This window comes from Triturus cristatus, chromosome 5_2 (genome assembly GCF_964204655.1).
Source record: "Triturus cristatus chromosome 5_2, aTriCri1.1, whole genome shotgun sequence".
NCBI classification, from domain to species: Eukaryota; Metazoa; Chordata; class Amphibia; order Caudata; family Salamandridae; genus Triturus; species Triturus cristatus.
In genome coordinates this window covers 428,400,001-428,419,096 of record NC_140588.1, presented here as the reverse complement: position 1 = coordinate 428,419,096, position 19,096 = coordinate 428,400,001, and the positions used below count along the sequence as shown (strand labels likewise).

Genomic DNA, 19,096 nt, shown 5'->3' with positions numbered 1-19,096 from the left:
AAATATGAAATATCGTACAAATCATTGGTCACAAAACGGTCAAGAATGTGCCACACCTTCTCCCGCCTTCAGGAATTGACCGATATGAATGAATCCAAGTAGCAGGGATAACCTGTCCTGCCAGTTTGAAAGTTGCCTAAGGTAAGGCAAGGAAACATCACGCACACGTGTAGCTCGGTAACAGGACCTCAATGTCTCATTTCGTGGCCCACTCTCTTTTGTTTTCCTGTCAAACAGCACACCTTCCTCCCCTCCTCCAATCTGAGCACCTTCCTCTGCTCCTCCAATCTGAGCATGCCGTGTCTGCCTAGCGGTCCAGAGCCGGGGCTTATTTTGGTTGGTGGACATACTAAGGGGACGCACATAAGTGTCAGCACATGATTGGCTAGTCTAGAACTACGGACCAATGGCAGCGAGACAGGCAGCGCAAATATGAAACCACGTACTCTATCGAACTTGCGCAGAAATACTCCGGGCAGAGGATGAAAGGAGGTGTTTCTTAGAGCAATAATAAACTTTAAATTGGCCAAGCCCTCCCGGACATAGAAAAGGGACTTGGCAAGCGACCTGCTTTACAGAATCGGTTGTTTCAAATACGTACAGGCGACGGTCATTGTGTGTTGACGTTTGTCTCCAATTAAAAGTATAGGTTCTTCAAACTACTCTATCTGGCCAACATGTAAGTTTACACTACTTTCAAGCGGTTTTCTAAGGGCATTGGCCTTAAAAAATAAATAATACATATATCGAAAAATGTACATTAGTAAAATTGACTTTATACAATTGTTTACGATAACCATAATGTAATAACACGCTAACGATAATTTACTGTATGTTTTCTCGGCCTTTTTAAAACTGGGATGTTTTCTTTACATACCTTACTAGCAAATCTTGCGTCAGTCCAAGATGGCCTCCCAGTTGTTGTCTTTACCGCCGGCTCCCCGCACTGCTGGTGGGCAGAGCCACCTAGGGACTAGCGAAGTACTGCCCATTTACTGTCTAAATTTGAATACGTTGTAATGTGCGAGACAGCCCTGTGGCTTTTCGGGGAGTGTGATTGGTTACCGAAGCCGGACTACCTACATCCAGGGACATTAATAGAGGCTGATTTTGCGCAGCTACCCTTCTCCGGCCTTGGTTGTTTGGGGGTAAAGGGGTGTGGGCGCAGAGATAGGATAGGTCGTTTTGGAACTGAATTGCAGAAGAGGTGGGACACCCCACGTACGATTTCTGTCGCTTGGACTCTTGCACAAGACGACCGGCTATGTTTCCGAGGAAGGCATGGTTATTGCTGCTGCTCCTGGGGTTGGCACACCTGGCCACTCTTGCCCGTTGCGAGGAAGAAGCAGAAGAAGGTGAGAAATTGTTGTTAAGGTCTTGTTCGCGTTGGCCGTTTGATACAAATGGCACTTTTCACCCTTGTGGCGTAGTCGATTGACGTTTGCGCACCAAAGATCACATATTCATTCCCCATGTGTTCTATGCTTTAATTTGTATAAGTAATCTGCAACCATCTACTAAAGTAGCGTGTTCCTAAGAGTGTTTCATTTGAATTTGTGAATATGGGCTGCGCTTCCTTGGGGGCCCATGCTTATTTTTTTGTTGTCTTACTCTCTTCTGACATTTAAAAAAAACCTTGCTCATGTCACAGTTTGAAATAGATGTTTAAACTGCATTTCTTGGTAAGTAGCTCCCTCTTTAAAAAGTTAACATCAGTGATATTGTTCACTGTCCTGTAGCATCCTCCTTAAATATGTTTGTTGCCATTTTCCATACCTGTGGTTTGCCACTGGCCAGGTTAGTGGTACTTTGACAGTTTTTTCTACCTCTCTCAGAGGTGTAACTTTTTATGGATTCACTGGAGTGATCACAAGACTGGAATGAGCACCATTCGCTTTCATGATGTTGCTCTTGATGCACAGTGTAGGGTCACACACCCAAACTTTTTTTTTTTGTTCTGCGCATTTCTACTACAGGAGGAACTCTTGTGTGCGCAGCTACGCCAGTGAAAATTGAAGTGTTCTTTAATAGGCCCCTACAAATGGAGATCCGTTTTTTCATTTTTTTTTTTCTTCAGCCAATTGAATTAAAAATTTGCTAACATTCGTGACAAGAATTTTCAATTCTATTAAGGACAAGGAGGCGAGGATTATGCTTTCTCATTTCTTTACTAGAAATGCTCAGCAGCCAAAACACAGTATAAGAAAAAACTACAATACCCATGAACACCAGGGTATGACGTATAACCATAGAGTCCATTGTCTATATAAACCAACATAGCAAGTACAACATCCTCTTTCTTTGGTGAGGAGAACAGTTCCAAAAGTAGAAGAAACAGATGAAGAGTCACAACGACCAACAGGAGGGATCACCAGCAAAGATCGCAGGAGACTGTAAGGCAGAACGCACATCCCTGGAGGGCGACAGGATTCTGGTAGCCAGACGCCATCGGATGCAGAGGAAACCAAAAGATGCAGTAAGAGTGTCACTTCGGGTCAGAACCTGAAAAGAGACAGACTGCCGTAAAATACATCCAATATAAGAAAAAATGTAGCAAGGGGGGGGAGAATATCAGAGAAATATATAACAGCAGAAGGTACATAATACATATGCGAACATCTGTGCAAATGCAAATTAATACATGAGAAGGAACATAATGGGTGGGATAATCCTCGCCTCCTTGTCCTTAATAGAATTGAAAATTCTTGTCACGAATGTTAGCAAATTTTTAATTCTATGTCAGGACAGGAGGCTCCGATTATGCTTGTTCAAAGCTTATCCACCACTACTGAAGCAACATGATCAATAGGTTTATAATAAAAAGCCTTAAACATGGAATCAGAAGACCAATCTGCGGCCTTCATAATGTCAGACAAAGTCACACCCAAGGAAAAAGCTTTAGAAGCCATAGCACCCCGTGCAGAATGCGCCCCAAAAATAGATACATCAATGCCTGCTTCTGACATAAGCCAGCGCACCCAACGAGCTAACGTAGCCGGGGTAACAGGACGAAAGGGCTTCTGCAAAGCAATCAACAGTTGACCCTGTAAATCAGAACGTAAAGAAGCAGTACTTACCTCATAATCTTTGAGACATTGGACCACACAAAGATTGGGACGGAGAGGAAAAGAAGGATAAGATATCACTGAAGTATTCGTCTTGGTACGACGAGAAATGCGAAAAGTAACACCCTCAGGGGTAAAACAACGACCAGCCAAATCTAAGGCCCGAACATCAGAGACTCGTCTGCACGAGACCAGGCAAAGTAACATGGTCAGTTTGGCTGACAGCTGTTTGCGGGAAAGCAAAGGGTTGGGAGGCCAAGCGTCCAAAAAGTTCAGGACAATGGAAACGTCCCATAAAGATGAATATTTAGGACACGGGGGAGTCGTTAGGCGAATACCCTTGAGCAATTTAGTAATCAAAGGGTGCTCCCCAGCAGGTTTACCGTCAAGAGGAGAATGGCCTGCCGAAATGGCCGAACGGAAATTGTTAACGGTCCGATAAGCTAAGCCTGAAGAGGCAAGAGACGCCAAAAAATTAATAATTAGAGAGACATCCGCTGAAGCGGGATCAGCTTCCCGTTGAACACACCAATCACACCATCGCTTCCAAGAACCTGCGTAGCGTTTGTGAGTGTTGGGTGCCCAGGACTCGCTGATAAATTTGCAAGCGTCGCTTGAAAGGCCTGGGACCGACCAACGGTCCCCGAAAGTCGCCAAGCCAGAAGACGGAGAGAGCCTGACTGGATTAGGGGATGCGGATTCCCTAGAGGGTCCAGCAACAAATTCCACTTCTGGGGAAGAAGGATCGGCACCGCACAACACATTTCCAGAAGAACCGGGAACCAAGCCTGAGCCCTCCACAGAGGAGCAATCAGAATCAGCTCTGATTGAAATCGCTTTGTTCGAGCTAGGACTCTCGGAATCATCATGAATGGAGGAAAGGCATAGCACAGCTGGGCAGGCCAGGTCTGGAGAAATGCGTCCGTGGCCAGAGCCTCCGGATCCGGTCTCCAACTGAAGAATCGGGGAAGTTGCGCGTTGAGGCGAGAGGCAAAGAGATCTATGTGACTCTGCCCCCAAAATCGACTGAGGGAACGAAAGATGCGGGGGTGAAGTCTCCAATCGCTGAAATCCCGAAGGTGACGTGAATGCCAATCCGCAATCAGATTGTTGCGGCCCGGAAGATATTCTGCAATAACAGTGATCTTCCTTTGCAGACAATAGTGCCAAAAATCTTTGGCGATCTCCGCTAACAATTTGGACCTCGTGCCGCCCAACTTGTTGACATAACGAACCGCGGACACATTGTCCATGCGGAGAAGAATGCAACAATTGGCCTGAATAGGTGTGAGACAACGAATCGCAAAGGAACCCGCCAGGAGTTCCAGACAATTGATGTGAAGAGACAATTCCTGCGGCGACCAACGACCCCCCGTTGAAATCGGGCCGCACCGGGCTCCCCAGCCCCACCGACTGGCATCTGACTCTATCACTATCTCCGGAGAGGATCCGAACAGGGCTCGACCATTCCAGGCCTCCATGTGGTCCAGCCACCACTGCATCTCGCATCTGGCCTCGTCTGATAGAGGAATCTGATCGGAATAGCGAAGACCCTGCTGAAGATGACGGATCTTCAGCCGTTGTAATGCCCTGTAATGCAGAGGACCTGGAAAGATCGCTTGAATTGAGGACGCTAATAGACCGACTACACGAGCTATAGATCTCAATGACACAATCCGTTTGGAGATAATCGACACCAACTCCCGTTTGATATAACAAATCTTCTGAGAGGGCAACAGAAGTTGACAGGTGAGTGAATTGACCTGGAAACCCAGAAACTCCATCACCTGTGAAGGAAGGAGGACAGATTTTTGAGGATTCACTAGAAACCCTAATGATTGGAGAAGATCGATCGTCCAATTGAGTTGCAGGGTCAATTTGTGAGGACAGTCCGCCAAGATCAGAATGTCGTCCAGATAAACAATCAGGCGGAGACCCCGCGCGCGTAAATGTTCCACCACTGGCTTCAGAAGTTTTGTGAAGCACCATGGGGCCGACGAGAGGCCGAACGGAAGGACCTGGTATTCGAACCAGCTCCCTTGCCACTGGAACTGAAGAAAACGCCGATGTGGCTTGAAGATTGGGACTGACAGATAGGCGTCTTTGAGATCGAGACGAACCATCCAATCTCCCGCTCGGAGAAGATCTCGCAAAAGATGGATCCCTTCCATCTTGAAATGTCGGTAAACCACTCCGCCGTTGAACTCCTTTAGATTGAGGACGAGGCGAGAACCGCCCCCTCGTTTCGGAACTAGAAACACCGAACTTACAAACCCTCTGGGGTGGCGGGTAGTTTGAATAATAGCCCCTTTCGCGAGAAGAGAAGCGATCTCCGAGGAGATGATCTCCTGATCCTGAAGAGAAAAGGTCAACGGGGTAGGAAGGAGAAGTTGAGGTACGGGCTGATAAAATTCTATTTTGTAGCCCTGAACAGTTTCGAGAATCCAGGCATCGCTGGAGATTAGTTGCCAATTGTGTAGAAAAAACTGGAGCCTTCCCCCCAAAACCACATTGGAAAAAGGAATCACTCTCACCTGACGTATTGGAGTCGTGATGACCTCCTTGTTGTCCTCCGAAGCGACCCTTCCGGAATTGTCCCCTTCCCTTGCGGGAAGGATAGAAGTTTGAACGGGTGGAGAAACCGGGATCCTGTCCGCCTCCACTGTGGGACTGAAATCCTCGTTGAGAATTTTGCTGTGATCCGCGGCCGAACGAACGTCCCCTGAGACGTCCGGCCTTAGCGAAAACCGGCCGAAACGCTCGCTTCAGCGAAGCCTGGGCTTTGTCAAGGCCACTGAAAGTGGCCACAAAACTTGAAAGTTCTTTGAGGAATGGTTGTCCAAATAAAAGCCCCTGAGCCAAGGGACCGGCCTCAGAAGAGGAGAGCTCCGCTAACCTGGGATCCAGGCGAAGAAGGATGGAGCGGCGTCTTTCGCAAGAAAGCGCACAATTGGCATTACCCAATTGACATATGGCTCTCTGAGCCCATTGAATGAGTTCATCTGGGTTGACCAGAGCCGATGATTCCTTGGCAAGAACACCCAAATCCAACATCTTCGTGAGTGGGCCCAATAAATCTAGAAGTTTATCCTGGCAGGACCGCCAAGATCTATCCAAACCCTTTTTAGGGTCTCGTGCATACTTTTTCAGGTAGGTGACCATGGTAGGGTCAACCTCCGGAGTGTCGGCCAAATGATCTGCTAGATCAGGACGGGGACATTCAGATCTCATACGTGCCCGGGCATCTTGAGGAAAGGGCTGGCGAATGTGGGATTGGACGTAATCCGCCACCGCTGGGGAAGGTAGCCAGGAAGTGGAATGGGGATGCATAATCTCTAAAGGTTCAAATGTAAGAATGGGTGGAGTGGAAGGCGCGTCAACAAAATGCTCTTTGCGAGCCCTCTTCCGAGGAGGTGGTTCAAATTCAGGTGAGGAAGCATCATCACCGTCGGGATCATGGAAGGACGAAAAAGAAGAAGAAGTCCCAGCCGCCCCTGCAATAGAAGACGTGTCCGAAGACAGCGACTTAGCCAATCGTTGAAAATCAACCTTGTGAGGATTGACAGGGGACTTTGACGCACGGGACGGTAACCAACCTTGTTGCTGTGCATACAGAGACAAATGTCGCTTCAGAGGATTTATTGCGCGCACAAGCGCCTTATTCACGGAGTGCTGGACCCCTTGATCAAGAGCTTCCACCAAGTCCTGCTCTAAAGATTCTGAAGGATCTTCCTCATAATAATAATCCTCTTCATCATAGTATTCTGCCATACTGACACAAAGTGTAACAGTAGTCAAAGCCCACACAAACAAATCAATAGTGGCCAAAGGCACAATGCAAGGGGGAGTGAAAAACCCCACAGCAAGCCGAAGTGTAGATAAAACTAAACACTTCAAGTAAATAAAATTCAAATGTGGAGGGAGGGCTTGCTGTAAACAAAAGCTAGCACTCTAGGCAAAGCCTATGCACAATTATACAGCCCAAAACCTCTGAATTTGCAAGAAATGGGCGTAATTAGGGGAGAAATACTGAAGCAGTGGGCTCTCGGCGCGTAGCGTCGATTCTGACAGGCGAGACACCTGTTGTCAACAACAAATATGGCCGCCGCGCATGCGCGGTAACGGCCGTCCAGTATTTACACAAAACGGAGCTCTCGCAGCACCAGCGCGAGTCTCCGAGCCCCTTACTCCCTCTCCACAGAAACAAATACGCAGGCGCAACGCGCCCGGTAACGGGAGGTGAACCACACGCTCCCCGCACTCGTAATTACACACGCGGCGAGCGAAGGACACAAAACAACAGCGCCGATAACGGTGACAGCGTCACCATGACAACAATGCGCGCTGAAACATAAGCGTGGCAGCGTATAAGAAATAAAACAAAGCTGCAACAATGTAACAATAAAAACGTAATAAACAAAGGCAAAAGCACTTAACTGGCTGCGGAGCAGCAAAGAAAGAGGATGTTGTACTTGCTATGTTGGTTTATATAGACAATGGACTCTATGGTTATACGTCATACCCTGGTGTTCATGGGTATTGTAGTTTTTTCTTATACTGTGTTTTGGCTGCTGAGCATTTCTAGTAAAGAAATGAGAAAGCATAATCGGAGCCTCCTGTCCTGACATAGAATTGCAGTGTTTGCAAATATAAGCCACTTCTGCAGATTTGTTGTAGTTTAGCGTGTTTCAAAGTGGTCACATACTGTAAAACGGTGTACTTATTTTCATACGCATCGCATAATTTTTAGGTATCGTTTTCTTTGCACAAGCTCCTTCGTGTTTTGAAGCTGCCGCCAAATGAAAGTATGCTCCCCAAATGTTGGTCAGATTTTGCCTTGGGGAGCATTTTGGGGTAGAGGGACTAACGTGTGTATTTATAGCACAGCCCCCATCCCTCCCCTTTACCCCCCCCCCCCCCCCCCCACTAAAAACCAATAAATTATGTTCTCAGACGTCTATGGACATTAACTAAACAATGCAGACGTTACTTAATTAATTTTGGCTGTCCACAAATCCTCGCAAATGTTTAATTCAGCCACTTGGTCCTGAAGATTTTCTTCAACTTCTAACTTGATAATGTTGCTTCCTGTAGGTAATACGATCTTTGGACCTACAGCAAAATCAGCAGGGACACATTTAAATGAAAGTTAGGCGAGGTGAACCGGGCTTATCTAACTCTTATGCTTTTTTGTGGTCTCGTTGCAATCCGTCCGGCATCTTTTGCAAATAAGTATGTGTTAAATGAAAATCCTGTCCAGTATATTTTGTGCACTTGAAATCACAATTTAAAATTTTTAGTTTGTCAATCAAATTCAAATTTTTGAGTAATGTGATTTGTTGGTAAAAAGCATTAGTTTATTTTTAATTCCACCATCTTGAAATCACGACTTGTGGGCAAATTCACAAGTCGAAATAGTGGAAGAAAAACTTTTATCTCCAGAGATGTGGCAAATTGGGTGTTTTAAAACTTTAAAGGTAGTGTGAGCTGTCACCACAGTGGTGGGCCATGACCTTTTAAATCCGATATGGAAATGTCAGTTTTAAAACTAAAGGGATTTTTAATTGTTTTTAAAAAATAGCGACGGTTCTGAAACCCATGGAGTTTTTTTTTTCCACGGTGTGAGGATCATTGCTATGGTGTGGTTTTTTTGTTGTTGTAATGCCTGGGACTGGCATAGCTCAGCTGGTAGACTTGGGTAGGAACAATCTGCATAAGAAAGCCCACTCTAAACAGGGTTGGGCATACAAAAGCAACAGCCCTTTTCGCTTTGGCTTTCCTAAGACAGAGTCAACGAGATTTTACTTTTGGAAACCTGCTGGCTCAATGGATGGATTTTTTTCTTTTTTTTTCTAAGCCTATGTCTTGAGCCTTTTATGTTCGCTGGTCCTTAATGGACCCAGCAGTGTTTTTTTTTTTTTTTTTTTTTTCTTTCTGTGATCAACTTCTTTTTTCCAACGCCATGCCTAGTGCCATGTTAGTCCGTGAGTAATGGTTGAGAGAAAAAACATGTGATGAGATACTACACACTGTGCTTTTTTACGAAGAGCAGGTAAAGGTGAGGCTTGTAGTGATGAGGAGGCATCATAACAAGAAAAGATTATACATAGCACCTTGTGTCTATATCTACCTGGTTTTCAGAGCAAGTGATTCAATGCAGGCTATTAACCAACTTAGTTTTCAGAGCAAGCAATCCATTTGGGACGGTGGCTGCGGGAGGAAACTGACATAATGTTGAAAAAATTGCTTTCCAAGAGGAGAGGCATCACATTTTAGAAATCCTTAGTGTTCCCCGCGGTACAAAACGTGCAGTAATACGAGAAATAGCACATCTGTAAACTTTCATGTAAACTAACAAATTTGTCTGATGCATGACCTAATAAATTTCTGCACACAAACGTCAGTGGTAAGGTGGTTTTAAAGGCAAACTCTGGTGGATGAACATCGATCACTTGTAAAACTGCTGCATCGTAGGTCCGCCACTTTGCACTTCCAAAGGGAATAAATACTGTTACAGGTGGCAATTATAGCATCAAATAAGATTGTACGTGTTGTCTAACATGCACGTCTCCCAAGGGGTCTGACCGCTCCACAGGTAGGTAATTGCTGGTAATCACTGGTGCAGTATTCTTTTACAGCTGAACCGCCAGCACCTGATGAGGTATAAAAGATCCCTAGAGATATTTCTGCCATTGACTGGGTTATGATTAGTGGTTTCTCTTGCATAGTATTGTGCTTCAAACGCAAATATAAGATAATGTGTTTAGCAATCCTTAAATAAAGTCAATGTATCCCACCGGCACTTATTTTTGAAGGCCGGCATTTATTTTTCCTTATCAGTCGTTTCCCGAGAGCAAGAGAGGGAAAAACATGAACGAAGGAGGTAAAGACGGAACAACTGTTACAAAGGGAGAACGCAGGAACCTACAGGAGTGAACTAAAAGGGCAGAAAGTGTCTGATTGCCAATTAAAGTGGCATTAGGTGGATTCAAAACTACACAGCCTTTTATTTGGCTCGTCGATATTTAGTAGCACTGACCACTTCTGAGCACTTTGGTTAACAGCAGTCATTCTTTTACACATTGAGCATTGGTGGCTAACCTAAAGATGCCACCATTCCGACAAAAGATCCTTAAATGTGGCCCATGCTTCACCCTGTTTGCTCTGGGTTGATGCACAATGTTTTTTTCAATGGCTGATGCAAGCCCCATTGCTAGAAAGGATTGGAGAGAGAAAGTGGTGATGGTTGAGCAGGGTAAGGTGGTATTGTCGGTGGGGGGGGGGAGGTCCTCAAATGGATGTCGTATGGGGTTATTGTTACGGGATGCCAAAAGGCTCTGCCCTTATCAGTTCTGTCTTCTACATTTGGGTTCTGTAGGACTGCGACACCCTGACTGTTTATGTTACGTTTTATGATTGTGTCATGGAGGGTGTTCAGTTACAGTGGACCTGTAATCTCGGCGAAGACTGTCGGTCAGCACTGTGGAAGTGTGGAGGAAGACTGAAGAAGGATTGAAGCTCATGTGAACCGACTGGATACAGTCGGTGGGTAGCTGTGTTTGGACGCTTCACTGAAGATGCTGATTCAGCTTGTCAGTAGATGCCTCTTTAGAGACCGCTATTTAGAAATGCAACCATTGCTAAAACAAAGCATGCAAAAATTATACAGGAAATGTTGCCAACAAGTATGATAACTGAAGATAGCATTACAGTGGCATTAGTCTATGCTTTTTTGAATTTGTGTAAAGGAATTGTGAGCAGAGAAATCCTTTAACCGTTACTGAAGGGAATATATAGATACTGATAACCAAAATCATGCGGTGAAAAAGTTTTCCTTTTTAGGTCGAGCCTGGGCAGCGCATGCACTACTCTGCTAGCCATGCTGTATTGGAGTATGTACTTGAAGCCCCGCCCACTCTCCTATTTGTCATTGGGTTGTGTCATTGTCCTTCGTAAATGCTGACTTCTGATTCGTTATTAGGCTTGTTAGTCCCTCCCTAGTACCACCTTGTCTTCATTTGTAACCGCCCATGAGGACTGGCCGTTATACTTCGTTTGTTACACGGTACGTCTTCTTTAGTCTGTAAGCACTATTTTCTTTAATGAGTTTCGATTAATGCAGGAGGGCCACTCGAGCGCAGTTGTGACCACCGGTTTGTTTATTCAACTCTTAGCAAATGGGGAGCTCTTCAGGGCCAGTGGGAGACAGGAGGGGGTAACTCAGCAATGCCTTCAAGCATTTGGCATGCAATAGGTCTCGCATTTGCGAGAGTTTAAGCTATTTGCATTGTAAACAACAATGCTTTTTATTCATATTTAAAAAAACAAAATCTAAATAAAAGGCATTGTCATTTACAATGCCAATAGCTCAAACTTGCGTAAATGCAAAACCTGTTGCCGATGCTTGTTTATGTTTGAGAGTAGTTTGCATTCTGGGAGTGTGTTTTGTGTTTGAACCAAATATTGAACTGTGCCTGTAATCTGTGGGATGCTTGCACTTCTGCTGCCAGGGCAACAACTGTCCTGGTCTGTGAGGGCACTGCTTCTTTCTGTGATGTACTTGATCTATGTATGGGGGATGTCACGCTGTTGCTTGTACTGGATTTGTTTGACTGTCTTGTAAACGTACACACCGGCTGTGTGAGAAAAGTGACCAGTGGTGTTTGTGTTCACCGGAAGCTTTAATTGTTTCTGCCTTGATGTACTTGTTTTCTTCCTTGAAGGGACTTTGATCTGCTGCTGCCTTCTGTGTTGTACTGAATAATTTTGGAAGAAAGTTTGCTATAAATAGCGAAAAACAGATTGAAATTCTACTGGGTATTAATTGTCGTCACCTTGTTGGCGGTGCCACTGAGTGGTTTGTCTGTAGCTAATTTCTGAATATAATTATAAGTATTTATTAACATGAACTTTTTGCAATTGAAACTATAATGCTATGATGTACAGAACTGTTTTTCTTGCCTATGCTAACTAGGCCTCGGCCCAATCTTTCAGTTGTGTGACTGCTTCATAATAATAATGTTTAATTATTTTTTTATTTTTACCTCTTGTTTATGTAACTAGATTGGCTCTGATACATTTGACATTGGGTCAGAAGGGACTCCTAATTATTTATTTATGGGGGTTAGTGCTAGGATGGTGGAATTATGACGTTTTATAATGCTGTTATAATTTGATATTGTATTGTTACATTTGCTCATCCCATGCTGACTCTCCGATTTTCATTGCTTTCTGTTACGAATTTGTCCGTATAAAGACATCATTTTAGGGGTGAACCAGATCCACGTAAGTTTTTTTTTTTTTTTGGTCTCTACTAGGGATGCTGTCTCTTATTAATTTGCTTTAACATTTTGAATCTCAACTATTTTTCAGATTTTGCTCATTGTTGGATCCTAATTAGATGATTTCTCTGTCGTATGGCTGATTTGAGGTTGACTATATTTTGCACTCTAATATTTTAATACACCTTCATGGTTTTCCAAAATTACTGATATCAAACTCCCTTAAGTACACTTTGTTGTTTGACGGTTTGAAATGCTGTTTGGAATCTTCTCTTTAGGTAGACAGTGCCTGATCTATTCTTCAGGACAACATCTTACCCGTGATGTGTGCTTTAATCATACAGAATATCTGAGATAAAGCGCCCATAACTACTTTGTAAGTCATTTGTTTTTATAATATATTTTTTTTTGTAATTTCAGAGTCCAACCCAAAAGAAGGCGTTTCAGACGATGACGATGACGATGATGATGATGAGGATGATGACGATGACGATGAAGATGACTCCATAGTGAAAGAAGAAAATGGTGTCTCTGTTCTCACTGATGCAAACTTTGATACATTTACTGCTGACAAAGACACTGTGCTGTTGGAGTTTTATGCACCATGGTAGGTTCAAAATATCCAGGATTGTCAATATTCATGTTTTAATTTCTATAACATAAATTGCTCAAATTCAGTTTTACTTGTATGACACCAACAGAAAGGTAACATGCTAATACTTCCAAAGCTTTGTGACCAACCAGTAGCCAGAGGTTGACTGTGCTGAGAGTAGTGCAGGAACTGGTAGGATTGTAAATGTTTTGTCTTGGCCTACCCTGAAGCCTCTGTGGGATGCAGCCAGTGGCCTCTAATTGGTCATTGACAAGTTAAAAAACATACATAGGAAACTGGGAAGATGTGTATTAACTTAAACGTGTGCTACTTAATCCATCAAATGGGAAATTGCATACATCAGTTAAAAAGTCTTAATCACTCATGGTGCATGTGGATTGTCACCAATTAACATTTATTTTATTGTATATTCTCAAGATAACATTCAGAATGTCACTGGTGGTTTAGTTTATCCATCATATTTCCAGCTTAATCCTTCAGGAGTGCTACCTCATCCATTTCCGAAAAGAAATAGCCGTAGTCCATGCACTATTGGGTATCATTTTGTATGTCACCTGATATTTCTGGCCTGATAACTCATTAAATACAACAACAGAAGGTGTGCATTACTTTAATAGTCACAAATTAAATTGCATGTATGTCTTGTCTTCACTAGTGATAATCTCCACATTCTGTCAACATTTCATTGAATAAGTTCATTGTTCCAGGAGAAGGCAAATATAGTAATAATAACCATGCTTCTTATACAACAGGCTGGCCAGTCTTATCTCCCTCTGATTTTCAGTGTACTCCTGCATCCAGCAAAGCATCTCCATGGGGTTGACAAACCGCAAAATGATTCCAAAACATGTGGGCTTAAACTTGTGCTGTCTGTAGTTTTAACTCCCATCTGATACCATTTTCCCATTCATACAAGAGTGTCATCGCCTTATCAATGTCCTCCCTATTTATTATAACTGCACATATCTGTGCTCCTTCATATCCTATGGTGAAGCAAATTGATTAATTATAAATAATGTTCACCCACAGCTTTTTGAGGTACTGGTTATAACCTCTTCCCCATTTTTGACCGCAGTTGAGGTATTCGTGACATAAATATGCTACTTCATTTTCAACCTGCAATTTAAAAAAGGTCTTGTGGCTGCATGTACTTTATTGTACCCATTACTGTTTATTTGCATTGTAAATAAGATCCTCTTCAAATAACTTTTGAAGCAATTTTCATTCTCGTTTTCATCCTCCCACCACCCCATCCACTAATGTCTGAATTGTAAATCCTAATTCTATCACAACAACAAGCTTCCATCTCAATTTACACTACCTATGTACCAGTTTCTAAATCATATCTTTAATGTAGTTAGGCTTTCAATGAACCTGCTTTCACTCCATTACACAATAAAAAGTGTACTTACCCCTTGCTAGGACTTAGTGTTCCATTTTAATACTGGAAATTTGTTTTTCCTTGCTTCTATAATTTCATGCTATCAATCATGTGTAATCACGTGTTTTCTCTCGAGTCCTAACTGGAAGCTAGATACATTTCTATCTTTAGTTGTTTCCATTAGTTGGTTTTGAATAAACATTTTTTCACGAACTTTGGATTGACTTTTTAAAATATTGACATACAAAAAGTTAATCAATAGGTTACTTGTCATAAAAGGTGAACACACTCTTATGTATAGAGTTTAAGTTGTCAATACAATTATTTCGTTCTTTTGTGTTGCCCTGCTATTTATTAAAAGATTATTCAATATCTTCGCCAAAACAGGAGAAGATCTTTCAATAATATATTACTGATCCGGACTGGCTCACTAAAAGATGCAGAAAAGATTTTACATGGGCCAGTACTATAAGTAAACCCATTACAGCTCCCAAAGTCCGAAATAACACCAATCCTCTTATCTAATACGTACGAAAATACAGTGGGACATTTTAATTAATAAAATTTAAAGTGCTGTAGCTACCTTAAGTAAATATTAGTGATGAAAGCCCCTATTGAATAATTAAAATACCTTTTTCAATGGATTTATATCTTTCACTGTAGTGAATGATTAAATCCAACACAGTTATGCCAGAAAGTATCTTCCCAATGTCGTCTCCATACTTTTTGCTGACCATTAATTATTTAAAATTAATTGGATGTTCGCTGATGCAGATCACGGAGGTTCACGAAGTAGCAGGGACGCACTGGTGGTGAGCCCAAACTAATCTTGCAAGTAATTGACGGTTCTCTGGAAGGAACGGTCTCTAGAGCTCCATGAATGAGAAAACATTCAAAGAATATGACAGAAAAGTGTAATATAATCTTTACTGGTCTGCAGATGGAGGTCACATTTGTAACGTTTATGTGGACATTAATTTCTTTATCATTATTCTTTTTTATTGTTTTAAGGTGGTGGTAAATATTGTTGTACTTAAGCCTTGTGATACATCTATTGGATGTATGTAATTATAATTCCAGCATCACATTCTGAGCTCAGCTGAAGTGAGCTCTTTCGTAAAAGGGGAATATTTAATTAGAAAATTGAATATTTTACCATTAATTTTCATGGTGCCAATTTATTTACTTGGTTTTATGTGGGGCCCTATGATAGTAGCCAGTCATCCTCACTTAATATACATTTGAACAAAATGTTAGCTTACATACCTGTCAGCTGTACTCTGATACTTCCTTCCCCATCCCAGAAGTTGGGCAGTGAGGTAGTATCGCTACCTCCCCTAGCAAACTTTGCTTTTTCAATACTTGTTCATATTAATATCACCAAAGTCAATAGCGCGATCCTCGAAATTGAGGGGCGTCCCCCATTTGCACTCAAAAAGCACTGTGTTCAAATAATCATTGTCTTGTCAATAAAGTTTGTTCAACGATTCAATTTATTATTCAGTAGATTCATAATTTCTTCATTGTAATAATTAATTCCATGTATTTTTGTGATTCTTATAATTGTATAATCAATAGCTCAGTGCATTTCGGGCATTAGCCCTTCATCAGGGGCATAGTCACTGTTAAGATAAAGGAAACGTTACGTCAGCATCACAATTTTATAACCGGTGTTATATATAATTTCATCTTTGAAATAAGAGTTGCATGTCACTGGTGACCGATTGCCTCAGTCGTCGCAGTATTTTATCAATGTCGTAATCGACTTATAATGTGCTAATTCCAATTGTATGAATCATGGTCACACTGATAGATACAAATATGCACAGCAAAAAGATCGATTGCATTAGTAAACCATGTGATTCAGTGTTGGCAACATAACGTGTTGGTTTTGTGGGGAATTTAACACAGTATCCTGAATGTAAATTAATGCGTGCCAAAATATATACAATTTGTGAGGAAGTTGTTAACCTAAGTTAAATTATGTAATATGCAAGCGATCGTTGAATTGAATACAAAAAACGCTTACTTGAGTCAATTCGCGTGTAACACCAAGTTGATATGATTAAAGTTTGAACAACCGTTTTTGCTTCGTAAACCATTCAATTTGTTTCATTCAATGAACTGCGGTAAAAAAACGAATAAAGAGATTAGCCCAAACTTCTGGGATGATTTACCTCCGATAAGAAGCATTTTACTGTGTCAAAAAATAGTCTTACCGGCATGAATGCAAACGTCCGTGTGTCCATTAAGTTTGGTGAAACCTAGTTTGGTGGTAGAAAGTTTAAATGGCCCGGGAAAGTCCGTGAGCCAATGAAATTGGTGCTTCTCCTAGTTTATATAAGAGTTACTGTTGCAATTTCACTCATGAACGTACCTAGCATTTTAATACACATTCTCCTATTTCCATTGTAGTTCTTTGTAGAATGTTTTTTCGGTTGGACTCTTAGTTCATAAAACCAATTTCAAACTACGAGCAACAGCGTCCTTCATCACCGCTGAATCTAATGTGGTGTTTACAAATTTCTTTTTGTTTCAAGAAATTGCAACAGTAACTCTTCCTTAAACTAGGTGAAGCTCCGATTTCATTGACTCACTGACTACCGGGCGATTTAAACTTTCTACCACCAAACCAGGTTTCACCCAACTTAATGGACACGCAAACGTTAGCATTCACGCCGGTAAGACTATTTTTTGACCGTTACACACTTCATATCGGAGGTAAATAATCCCAGAAGTTTGGGCTAATCTCTATATATATATATATTCACTGAAAAAACCATAGGTTTCACACACGTTATAGTTAGGAATTAGCATTTAAAAAACATTGCAAATTCACTGAAAAAACCATAGGTTTCACACATGTTATAGTTAGCTGGGCATTTCCCTTGTAAAAAACCAATGAAATTCCCCCGTTATAGTTAGTGCAGGCAACTATAACTCACGCGACCGCAATCCTCTGCTGATGACGTCCGATATTACATCACTGTATTTAGACACATATTTACCCATGTCTTCTTCCATTCATCTTTAGCTATACATATATAAAAAAAAATTTTTTTTCAGAAAGACACATATGTCATCAGTGATGTAATATCTGACGTCATCAGCAGAGGATTGCGGTCGCGTGAGTTATAGTTGCCTGCACTAACTATAACGGGGAAATTTCATTGGTTTTTTACGAGGGAAATGCCCAGCTAACTATAACATGTGTGAAACCTATGGTTTTTTCAGTGAAATTTGTACGTTTTTTTAAATGCGAAGTTATGTATTTATTAATATATTTTTTTTAAACAACTTTTTCACAGTGCGCGCGCGGTGGGCACGCGGTGCGCTTTGCGCACCGCGCGCCCACTTTACGCAGTTCGTGCCGTGCACGCACGGAGCGCTTCGCGCGCGGTCGGCACACGGTGCGCTTCGCGCACCGCCCGGCCACTTTACAAAGTTCGTGCCGTGCGCTGACGGAGCGCTTCGCCCCCAAGGGCCATTTTTTTTTTTTTTTCGATAAATCGCAGAATTTTTGCAGTTTGGGTGGTGCGCGCAGGGTGCGCGCACTCGGCGATTTTCCGAAAAAATAAATAAATTGTTTTTTGGCCCTTGGGGGACCTTCTGGGACCCCCTGACCACGGCTAGGGGGTCAGGAACTGTCCACCCTGCCCCCTTTTCACGTTCTCCACATTTGTTTTTCACCCCCTCAGAGTGCGAGAGACAAAATGGCGGCCGACACTTCCTGGTTTCGACCGATTCGAATGTTTACTAAGATCTAACAACCAATCAGAATTGCGCTCGCGCACGGCAAGGTGCGCGCACCCAGCGCGCACGCTGCGCGCGTACAGATATATATATATATATATATATATATATATATATATATTGATTTAAATGCTATTTTCTCTGGAAATACTGAACAGATAACTCACGCGACCGCAATCCTCTGCTGATGACATATGTGTCTTTATGAAAAAAAAATATTTGTAATATATGTATAGCTAACATTTAATGGAAGAAGACATGGGCAAATAAGTGTCTAAATACAGTATTAGCATCAGCAGAGGATTGCGGTCGCGTGAGTGATAGTAGCCTGCACTAACTATAACGTGGAATTTCATTGGTTTTTTACCAGTGAAATGTACAGCTAACCATAACGTGTGAAACCTATGGTTTTTTCAGTGAATTTGCAAGGTTTTTTAAATGCTAATTCCTAACTATAACGTGTGTGAAACCTATGGTTTTTTCAGTGAATATATATATATATATATTACCTACTGGCGGTCGCCAGTAGGTAGTTATAGTTAGGACCACGTTTCCATAGGAAAACCTCAACATTCTATTTTGAATAACTTTGGCGCCGGTCGACGAATCCTTGCGAATTTCTCAAAATAGGTGGGGCGCTACGCTCCGCTCCTACCCTGAAAGTCTCGGGGGGATTCGTCAAGCGGGGGCTGAGATAAAAGGGGGGTCCCAAAACGCGTTTTTCCCATGCATTTTTCCATAGGACCTTTAGAACGAGCTACAGCCCGAACGGCTGAACAGAATTACTAGAAATTTGGCAGAGAGGTAGTCCCTAGGTCAAGGAAGTGCCTTTTGTAGGTTTGGTGTAAATCTGTTCAGTAGATTCTGAGAAAATAGCCTTTAAATCAATATATATATCTGAGCCCGCTTACGGTACGCTTACCGTACGCTTACCGTACGCTTACCGTAAGCTTACGGTGGCGTGCGCGAGCGCGATTCTGATTGGCTCTTAGATCTTAGTAAA

At 42.4% G+C, this 19,096-nt stretch overlaps 1 protein-coding gene across 1 annotated transcript in view; it reads left to right on the top strand.

The window, feature by feature from the left end:
• The first annotated feature begins 994 nt into the window (after positions 1-994).
• PDIA4 (protein disulfide isomerase family A member 4) overlaps positions 995-19,096 on the top strand; it is an 89,321-nt gene continuing 71,219 nt past the window's right edge. Inside the window, exons 1-2 of the mRNA XM_085607368.1 lie at positions 995-1,355; positions 12,767-12,953. Of these exons, the coding sequence (XP_085463494.1) occupies positions 1,265-1,355; positions 12,767-12,953 (278 nt within the window). The 5' untranslated portion in view covers positions 995-1,264. The remainder of the gene's footprint in view (positions 1,356-12,766; positions 12,954-19,096) is intronic.